At 39.4% G+C, this 10,375-nt stretch overlaps 1 protein-coding gene across 1 annotated transcript; it reads left to right on the forward strand.

Annotated features, from left to right (window-relative positions):
- The first annotated feature begins 303 nt into the window (after positions 1-303).
- LOC103707333 (protein tesmin/TSO1-like CXC 2) lies at positions 304-10,375 on the forward strand. The gene is made up of 11 exons (XM_008791772.6): positions 304-790; positions 2,089-2,246; positions 2,338-3,103; positions 4,039-4,511; positions 4,595-4,669; positions 5,720-5,900; positions 6,019-6,114; positions 6,192-6,258; positions 9,329-9,500; positions 9,585-9,991; positions 10,077-10,375. Exons 1-10 carry the CDS (start codon positions 737-739, stop codon positions 9,988-9,990), a joined length of 2,448 nt encoding a protein of 815 aa, XP_008789994.2. The 5' UTR covers positions 304-736; the 3' UTR covers position 9,991; positions 10,077-10,375.

The following is a 10,375-nucleotide window of genomic DNA, read 5'->3' on the forward strand; positions in this document are numbered from 1 at the left end:
CATTCCCATTAATCGCAACCGTTACTTGAGAAAAAAATAAAAAATTATGTTCACCTTACCAACAGACCCACAACGATGTTACGACCCTCACATTATTACTGTGGACCCCACCATCATCTCTCGTGGCTCGATCCCCGAGTTCCTTTCTGAGTCAACTCCAGGTCTCTTTAATAATTTGATACCAAACAAAATCATAACGTCAACGTTGCCGCTCCCTCCGCTCCTTTCCCCGCTTGAACAGCGCCCCCGCCGGCAAAGTCGTGCAACGGCTACCGCAAACTAAGGCTTCGTAAGCCTCACCGCGAAGCACCACACCATCTCAGCGATCGGACTCCAAGGAGGACGAGGCGTAACCGGCAGCGAACTTACCGCTGCCGGGTGAGCGGGGGAACTGACAGGCTCTCGAAGGCGGTGACGGGATTCGACTTCGGAGGGGACAAAAGCCATGGGAAAAAAAAGGTCCTCTTTACCTACTCTCTCATCCGCCGAGTCGTCGTCTTTTGCTCTTTTCAGCCTCGCCGCGACGTGGAGAGCGCTGGCGATTTATAAATTTCGGGGTGAGATAAAAAAAAAGCGACCGTGGTAGGGACGGGCGAAGTAGAAGGAGAGGAAAAAAAAAATCGACTTCCCGCCTTTCGCATTTCTTGAAATCTAGAGCGGTGGCGTAGAAAGAGACATAGGAGAAGAGAAGACGAGAGAGGAGAGATAAGGGGGGGAGGGGGGGCGTTCCGAGGAGATGGACACGCCGGAGAGGAGCAAGATCGCGGGCACGCCGCTCTCTAAGTTCGAGGTTATCTCGATTCGCTGCCCTTCTGCTGAAGTCTCGCCTTTTCTTTGATATTATTGCCAATTTTTGGGTTTTCTTGTTTGTTTCTTTGGATTTGGAGGGGACGGGGAGGTCTGGTGTTATGCGGGGGTTTTGGTGGAAAATTGGGGTTTCAGTTTGTTCGATCGGTGAAGTTTGTGCCTATGTGGGTGGTCAATTGGTCTTCTCTCAGGATGGTTTGGATGGCTCGCGGCTTCTTTGTTTTTCTGCTCTATTTTTTCGGGCGTTCTGGATTTTTGTTATTGTTTGTGGGGAAAGATTTGCTTAGTTTGAACTGTTGTTGTTAAAGATTCCTCCTTGAAGAGGATGTTATGTATGTGCTAGAAAAGTCCACTTAGGTAGGTTTTATTTTTGGTCTCTGCTTGCACTCTAGGGTTTAATTTCCTGTTCCTTTCCTCTTGTTTGCATTCTGCGAATTGGCATTTTGGCTCGGATGACTTGGTTCCATGGATCTGCAAGGGTTTGAATTTAATGTACACTCCTACTTCCCTCATTCCGTCTTCCAGGATCCGAGTAATTAACTTATGGATCTGAGTATTCCCTACTCTTATTCTTAAAAATGAGGGGATAATCCAAATGATGCAGCAGATATTTTGAGTTTTGCAGGCCTTGGTACCTCTTTCGTTCTTCCTCCACTGATGCAGCCCTTAAAATGCTTTGGCTGGCCTTTGTGTGCATCAAATTGCTTGGCCTTCTATCTATCTTTAAGAATATAGTTTGATTAGGATAATATTTGGCAAATCTTTCTATATGAGAAATTATTTTGGCTTTGCGTTCGTGCTGTTACTGATAGCATTTGCTTTGTGCAATAATGATGCGAATGTAGGCTAGTTTTCTCGATTCAATTCACGTCTCATGTTCCATGACTTTTTTCTCATGCGTTTCCTATCATATTACTGGCAACCTCCTTTTAGTCAATGCTGCTGTTCTGCCATTCTGTGATATCTCAATTAATATTCACTGGCCCTTGATCTAAGATAAGAGGATAGTTAGTTTCTATTTTTCAGAGTTCATATGTATTTTTTTTTCTCCTTATTCGAACTAAAATCTGGTTGAAGATTACATATCCCTATCAGCTGGTTGAGGATAAGGTTTGTTCCTTCCAGTTCATGACCTCCTTTCTCCTGGTATTAAGTATAGGTGTATAAAACTGTTTGGTTTCTCAGTACCAGAAGTATGGCTTATATAGTATGTTGAATTGCTCACGGAGATTTAACAGGTTTCAGGGGTTATTTTCCTATTGATTTTGTTTATTTTTGCAGGATTCTCCCGTCTTCAACTTCATCAATAGTTTGTCACCTATCCAGCCTGTCAAATCCTTAGATTCCGTACACAGTGCGCAATCATATCTGCCTTCTATTTCTTCCATCTTTAGTTCACCACATGCCAATTTACAAAGGGAATCAAAACTTTTGATAAGGTATATAATCATCTTGGTTGTGCATTTTTATAACCTGCTGTTGCCTATTATAAATGCTTAGCTCTCATTGTGCTTTTTTCTCTTTTCATAGGAATTCTTTTCCAGACTTCTCAAAATATGAGAGTTCTTCTGGTAATGTGGATGAAAGCAACCTAAGTACAGGGGCCCTAAATGCTGTTAGACTATCCAGATGCACTGTTATTGCCCGAGAAAATTGCAGTATAATATGCTCACTTAATGAAGCTACTATCGACCCTCCTGATGAATGTTCGACTCTACCTAGTAATTTGTCTCAGCCTGAGCAGTATTACCCTGGTAGTCCCAACCATAATACTGCACCTTGCTTTGGTATCAAAATGGATGTTAAGTTGGATATTGGCCATGCACCACTAGAACTGGTTCGCTTTGTTCAAAATGGTATGGACAAGAGAAAAAGTTTTTATGCTTCTGAAACCGAGTTTCTGGAAAATCATCCACCAGAGCACAACAGAGATGAAGTGGTAGGGTGTGACTGGGAGAATTTAATTTCTGATAATGGTGATAGCCTGTCGATTTTTGATTCCAATAATGAATCAGAGGCTTGCAAAGGGCCTATTGAGAAATTAGGAGATTCTTCAAAGCTTGCAGAGGACCTTGAACGTTCACAGAAAACACAACCTGAAGAATCTTTTGGTCCTTGTGTCCAAACTGCTTCACAGGATCCTCCAGTCAACTGTAGCGAAGAAAATGGTAAGGAAGATGAAACAGATCATACCCCGCAAATTCTTTCAGACACTTGTCAAACTCAAGTTGCATTGAGTGATCAGATCGAGAAGACAGCCAATGGAAACGGTGATCACATTCAATCAGGCCACAAGGTAGATCTTCTTATCAGAAATCATGGATACAGTAGTTGACATTTTCTCCCTGCGCACTTTGTTTCTTGTCTTTAGTTTTTTCCCTATTCTAATTTTGTTATTTCATCATATGACTAGGATGTCATATGGTTCAAACAAATTGCATATTTTTGTAACAGTTTCTTTTTTGGGAATTTAGCCCTTGAGACCCTTCCTCTCATTCTGCTACGAGCCTGATATATTCAGTCTTTTTAGTGGACTTATTTGCTGCTCACTCATTTGGGAAGATGGGTAGATAATAAACTGCATTGGAAGTTCTGTTATTACAGAGCATAGAATTGTAGGTTGTTCCTTGGATCCTTCCTTAAGAGGAGCAGCCTGGGATGATGACTAAGCTGTATGCTTTATTGTTCCTCCTAGAGTTGTGGTGGGTTGAAGGTGCCTTAAAATCATGCTGAAAATAGTACTTTAGTGAATGAATTGCAGCTTAATCTATGGGGTAGTTTGCTTTACTGTTTTGATTGAGATGTCATTCATCACTTATACCCACCCTTTACTTGCAAGTATCCAACTACTCACTGTTGACAAATTGTGAATGATGGCTACAATGAAACATCTCATTTTATTATATTTGTCATGTCCAGATACTGCAGTTTGTGACGTCTAAAATGGTCTTGCCTTCCAATAATTTGCATGTTCAGTGTCCTCCTGGGTAATTTCCTTTTATCAGCCCAATATTTTATAGTCCGACTTCATGGAAGAGCATGTGGATTGGGTCTTGCTTATCCAATTTGACCTGCATCAATTATAAGCTTAAGAATGTGCGGTGACTGTTGCTAATCCTCTTCTATAGTTGACTTGGAAAAGCATGTGATTAGGTCTTGGTTATCCAATTTCAGCTGCATAAATTATTTGCTTAAGAATATGCGGTGACTGTTGCTAATTCTCTTCTATAGGTTGACTTCCAACAACAGCGTGGCATGCGAAGGCGCTGTCTGGTTTTTGATACAGCTGGATTTTCTAAGAAGAATTTGCAAGACAACTCAAACTTCCATTCCTCAACCTCATTGCTGTCAAATGAGAAAATGGCTTCTGATGATAAATGCTCCAGGCCTGGAACTAGTCATTCACCATGTGTGTTGCCTGGTATTGGGTTACATTTGAATACTCTTGCAACAACCTCGAAAGACCGACTGGTCACTCAAGAGACATTGGCTTCTGGGAAACAATTAAAGAGCATGCCATGTTCTGTTGGCCCCTTTGCCCCGACAACATCTGGGCAGAAAAGCAAGTCCTTGGCTGTTGAGAAGGATATGAGTCCTACTGGAAATGAAGTCCAGAACCTTCAGATTGTGCATGATGATGCATCTCAGGTTCCTGCACTTGGAAATGGTGAGGAGCTAAATCAAGGCAGTCCAAAGAAAAAAAGGTATATTATCAGCTGCCACTGGATTATTGCCTCGTTATCTCTGTCTTTCAATATATAACTGGTTCTGAAAAATCATGAGCCAGGCGCAAGTCAGAAAATGGTGGTGAAAGCGAGTCATGCAAGCGTTGCAATTGTAAGAAGTCAAAATGCCTGAAACTGTAAGATTCCTTCTGGCATTTCATATTTATGTAAATCTGGAGTTATATAACATAAATCTTGCAATTAGTTGATATATGCCATTCTTTGTCCCTCATGTTTTTCATAATGTGTCCCTCATGTTTTTCATAATGTCGGGCTAATACCAAAAAAATTCTTCATTATACTAGGAAATTCCTGAACCTGATAGCTTGATTTATTTTTCTTACTTAGGATACTCTTGGGCAGGTAAATTGAAATTCCAGTTATCTTAGTACTGCTTATATAGTTAAAAATTCTAAATCTTAACTAGATTTTTTCTTCACAGTGTTTCATAGACTCAAAGATTAATCTTATCAGTACAAGTTATGCTCGGTTTTTATGTTGATCAAGCCTTACCCCCTCCCCTTATAATTGTTGGAGAATGTATCTTCTCTGACCTGTGTGGCATCTTTTAACTTATAGCCTTTTTTTATTATTATTTTTTGGTTGGAAAGAGACCTGCAGGCAATGGGCTACACAAACATGCTAGCCCCCTCTGCCAAATGCCCCTAACCTTTCCATCTCTGCTAAAGGCAGGATAAGAACCTAGATGTCAGGTACAACCAACAAGAGACCTTACAAGCAAGGTGAACTGGTACCTTCCTTGTGAAAAGAGAAGGCAAGGGCTATAACACTTTCTGTAATTACATTTTTTCTATGAGCTAAGTCATTTCTGACGTAGTTCTGCCTTTTGTATTATCTATCCCCTGATTTGATATTACTTCTAAAGGAGATAAGTTTTGCATGTTCCTTTTCACCAAATTTACATTAAAATGGTCAGCTGCTGGTCAGATATTGTTGGATGTTTGGAAGTATCTTGTTTTTTTTTAACCTTTTTGTTAATGTTGGTTTGATTTCTATGATAAAATTAATCTTCTGGGAGAGGAGTTTGTGTTATTTGTGGTGTTTTAATGTTATTGTCAGAGCTTCTTGTATGCATATCTTAGAAGTTAGTGTATCTTTCTTTTTAAAGCAAACTTGTTTCATAGTGTAATGTAAAATGGTCTATTATTCTATGACATTTCATACAGTTACTGTGAGTGTTTTGCTGCTGGAGTCTACTGTTCAGAGCCCTGCTCATGCCAAGGATGTTTTAACAAGCCAATTCATGAGGAAATGGTTCTCGCTACTCGCAAGCAGATAGAGTCCCGCAATCCTCTTGCATTTGCTCCTAAAGTGATTCGGACATCTGAAACCGGCCAGGAAATTGGGGTAGGTAGTTTGCCTGACATCTTTTCCTACTTGCTTCTGTCCCTCTCTTTCCCCCATCTGTTTCTCTCCTTATCCTTTTCTCTTGCTATTAACGAGATCACGTTTTGGTACCCTTCAGGAAGATGCTAACAAGACTCCAGCTTCAGCCCGCCATAAAAGGGGATGCAACTGCAAGAAGTCAAATTGCCTGAAGAAGTACTGCGAGTGCTATCAGGTTCTGCCTCTTGGCTCTCTAAACATGCTTTCTCTGTTGTATGTTATCTGATACTGGAAGCTGGTTTCTCTTTTAAGGGTGGTGTTGGATGCTCTATCAGCTGCAGATGTGAGGGATGCAAGAATGCCTTTGGAAGGAAAGAGGGTGAGTGTTGTGCGATATATCCACACCTTAGATTGTTTGTGACTACTTGAGTGCCACTTTCCCTGGATGAGTACTTATGTTCCGCTTCCTTTCAAATTTGCAAACAGCTTTACTAAATGATTCTTTGTTTCTGCTTTGTTGTCATGCCTTTTTTCCTGCACCTGTATCTTATTTGATTACCAGATTTGGCTCAATTGCCATCATGTTTTGTCAAAAATACTTGGTTTTCTGCATTGCAATATTCTGAAGTTGGAGATCATGAAAAGTGATTTATTGAATTCTTAGTTCTCACTCATTCCCTTGGCATTTAAGGAATCTTGGAATCAACCATTATGTTATCACTTCACAAGTTCACATGCTCTTTAACATATTTGTAGTTTCCTTTTATTATTTTTTTCCAGCTTGGTAAACATTTCGATGGTGATGGAATGGGAGTTAAAATTGACACTCAGGAAGCAAGGGGGCTTTATAATATTTCAAGATGCTTCTCATTATGTTTGGTTTGATAGGATGAAAAGGAGTAGAAAATATAGATGATATTTTTTTTTGGGGATGGGAAGAAGATTTAAATGATACATAGATGAGACAATTATGTAAAACATGCAGAGTGTTTAACTTTCTTCCAATATATGCAAGAAGAACTTGAATGAAGAAACCGCAAGGAGGGCCCTGGGGAAGATTAAGATTGATAAACAAGAGGAAAGAGGTTGATCTCAACACCTTTCAAAAGATGAACCTATTTCTGTCAGTATCAAATATTTAACTGCAAATTTGGAAATCCATATGTCCCGATATTTAACAGTGTATAATTACTTTAGAGATTGTTTTTAATGCAATATATATCTTTTGAGTTTTTTAACTTAAAATTCATGATCTCAATTCCACACTTTTCCCAGATTCCAAATTTTTTATTTTTGGTATTTTTGATTTTTTAGGAGGTGATCAGTTGTTAGGAGATAGCTCATTAAAAAAAGTCAAAGAAGTAAAACTCTTAAATTTGGAAAATTCTTCTAAAGTTGAATATTCCAATTCCTTGGTTTCCAGAATCTTGCAATCTTTTATTAACACAAGCGAATGCCATTACTGTCTAAAATCATATCTTTGAATTACAAAATTATTTTAAATAACAGGGTACATGATTATGTATACATCTGAAAACATTCTAAAACACTAATTTTCTAATTAATGAACTACTGACTCTCTAGGGTTCTCAGCACTGTCTTTGTTAGATAGTGATTCATTAATGTGTAGTTAGATTGTAGAAATAAAGTAGTCTTTGCACATTACATGAGAGGACCATAACCCATTAAAGTTGTATATATTGGTATGTCACTTCCTCTTTTTATGTTAATGGCATTGCTCCAACTCCTGCTTTCTAGATTTTATGACGTCATTAGTGAAAATTGTCATCTTGAAAATGAATGTTGAGTTGGATATCTCTGCCATTGACTCTGTCAACTGTAATTTTCTCCTGCTAATGAACATTTAGCTCGCTATTCCAGACGATTGGATCGTTGGTTCACCTAGAGGGAAGTTGACTTTCTTTTTAGACCATACTGATGGCTTAGTTCCTGAGCGTATCTATTTTAAAACACTAAACTTGACATATCCAGTTCCTCTTCTGCCTTCTCATTTTGGAAAGGTGGCACTGAAATTTAGAAGGGTTGCCATGATCTCTAAAGAGCCATATGAATGTTCTTTTATTTCTAGGGATCGGATAACTCATTTGTAAGGACATGCCACTTCAGGCTTTGTTTGCAGCATAGTGAGAATAATGGTGGAGGGTTTACGGGTATCTTATCACAGTGAGTTTTCAGTTCAATATCCTATTCACATGTCTCATTATGCCAAGCATTTTCTTGTGGTGCTGGTCATGCTATCACTGCCAAAAGGAACTTTTATGATAGAGAGTGTCGATAACTTACATTGTTTGATGCACTTATACTTTTGAGTTTCAGCCACATGGTGCTTTTTATTTCATTCAAAGTCTTTTGCTATGTTTTGATCCCCTTTTTTTTGTCTTTTTAATGTCAGTGTGGATGGTACCTGCTTTCATATTTAAGTATTCTATTATACTTCTGCAGCCATCTTAGACATTGTGTTATCCAAGATCTCTCATCTTTTCTGTATTTTTCAGTTTTCTGACTTGCTTTCCTCGGTGTGTTTTCTCGCTCATGCTCTCATGCAGAGATATTTTTCTCCATTTTTCCTATGATGACTAACAAATGTCTTCTGGTGCCTTGTGTTAAATCTTACTATCACCAACTTTGGCATATGCAACAAGAGTTTGGCTGCTGATTAAAAGCTCCAGCAATATGTTCCTTTCCAGTGCTTGCCACTTCTGGTATGCCTCTCTAGTTAAGCAAATTGGACATGAGGCTACTGAAAGTTTGGTGTCATATCTTTTTTATGCCTTCTCCTTGTCAATTCATAGCCTTGTAAATATGTCTTAAGAGACCAAATTGAAAACCAATTTGTGTTTTCCTGTCGGAAATTCAAGACTACTAACATACATGGGATTACATGGAGTCTACAATGAAATTCATGAGAGTGCCAAATGGAATAAGGGAGAAGCCCAAGGTCTGGTTTCCTCACACAGAGATCTGTGTTAAGTTCTAGTGATGTGCTTATTACTGTGGAGCAGATAATTGACTGGGTCATGGTGAGGTTAAAGGGAATTAGTTATATAATTGGTATTAGGTACATTGTTATGATGTCTGGATGTAACAAAAGTTGGTATCTTGTAGTATGCCTAGTGTCTAGGGCCTCGTATCCCGGAACCTTAGGACCCTAGTGCTCATGAGTGGTATCCCAGATGAGCTGTTAGTGTGGGCGGCCTGAGGATTTGGGTCATTAGATTCTGGGCCAGTGATATGACAGAGTGATGGTTTGCATCTTTTATTTGCCAGCCCATTAGGGAAATTCTCCTATGAGATAGAAGAGATATTTCTTGTTTCCCATGCTGTTTTTAGCTTGTTTATGGTTTTAGCGCCCCCAGCTCCTCTGTTTCCCATTCTGGTTTTAGCTTGTTTATCTTTAGTTGCATTCTTGCCTTATCATGCTTGGACAGGTATTGTTCCGATAGGAGCTGAAGAAATGGAACAGGGACGGGAGGAAACAAATCCTTGTGAGAGGGAAAAGGACAAACCAGATGATGATGGCCAACAGCATGCTAATGTGCAGATTGAAGATAACCATTCTTCTGAAAATGTTTTATCCGTGACACCTTTGCAAACTCGCAGGTTCAGCATTTTTTATGTGTTTTCCCTATTTTGGTTTCAGTAATCTTTTCTGAAAAATAAATACTAGAAGCACCATTTTTTCAGGCCATGTGTCAAACTTCCACTCTTTTCAAGTGCAAAGCCCCCAAGATCTTCTACACTTTCTGTTGGGTTCTCTCCTTGGCTATTTACATCTCAGCCTATCCGAAAGTCTGAAATCCCACTTCCTCAACATAAGCTTGAGAAGCATGTAAGTACCGTTCTTGAGGACGATACTCCAGATATCCTGAGATGCGATGCATCACCAAGCAATGGTGTGAAGACTGCCTCCCCTAACCGAAAGAGGGTTTCACCTCCACATAATGGAATTGGGTTGTCCCCAAGCCGCAAGGGTGGCAAGAAATTGATCCTAAAATCTATTCCTTCATTCCCATCACTCGCAGGTGATATATGTGAAGATTATCCCATGAACCATTCCAACAGTTCTTTTAGTTCATCTACATGTAGCTGAGGTATGCCCCTTTTTTATGCTGTTTAGTATTTTTGCAATATTTTCAAGTTTATCTTTGAGGCATTCTTTATATCTTTTTGAATCAGGTTGTGAAGTTGCAAGGCTGGGTGGCATGTGATTGATAAAGACTGCCATAAATTGCCATTTCTCGCTCCATAAGAGTCCTTGCTCTGGGCCAAAACTTGAGTAGTGTAACCTGGTAACATGTGAAGTATAAATAGCAACGATTTGCTTCAATCAATGTTAGACAACTGAGCTCTGTTCTTGGATGTACCTGTTTTGAGATGCCTGTCTGATATTACTGTTTATTTTCTACCTCTCAGCGCGTGTACTGTTTTCCTACGTCAGTATATTTATGACGAGACCATGGCACATCTCTTTTACA

This window comes from Phoenix dactylifera, chromosome 1 (assembly GCF_051530095.1).
Source record: "Phoenix dactylifera cultivar Ajwa chromosome 1, Ajwa_hap1_PhDact_Kaust_v1.1, whole genome shotgun sequence".
In the NCBI taxonomy this organism is placed as follows: Eukaryota; Viridiplantae; Streptophyta; class Magnoliopsida; order Arecales; family Arecaceae; genus Phoenix; species Phoenix dactylifera.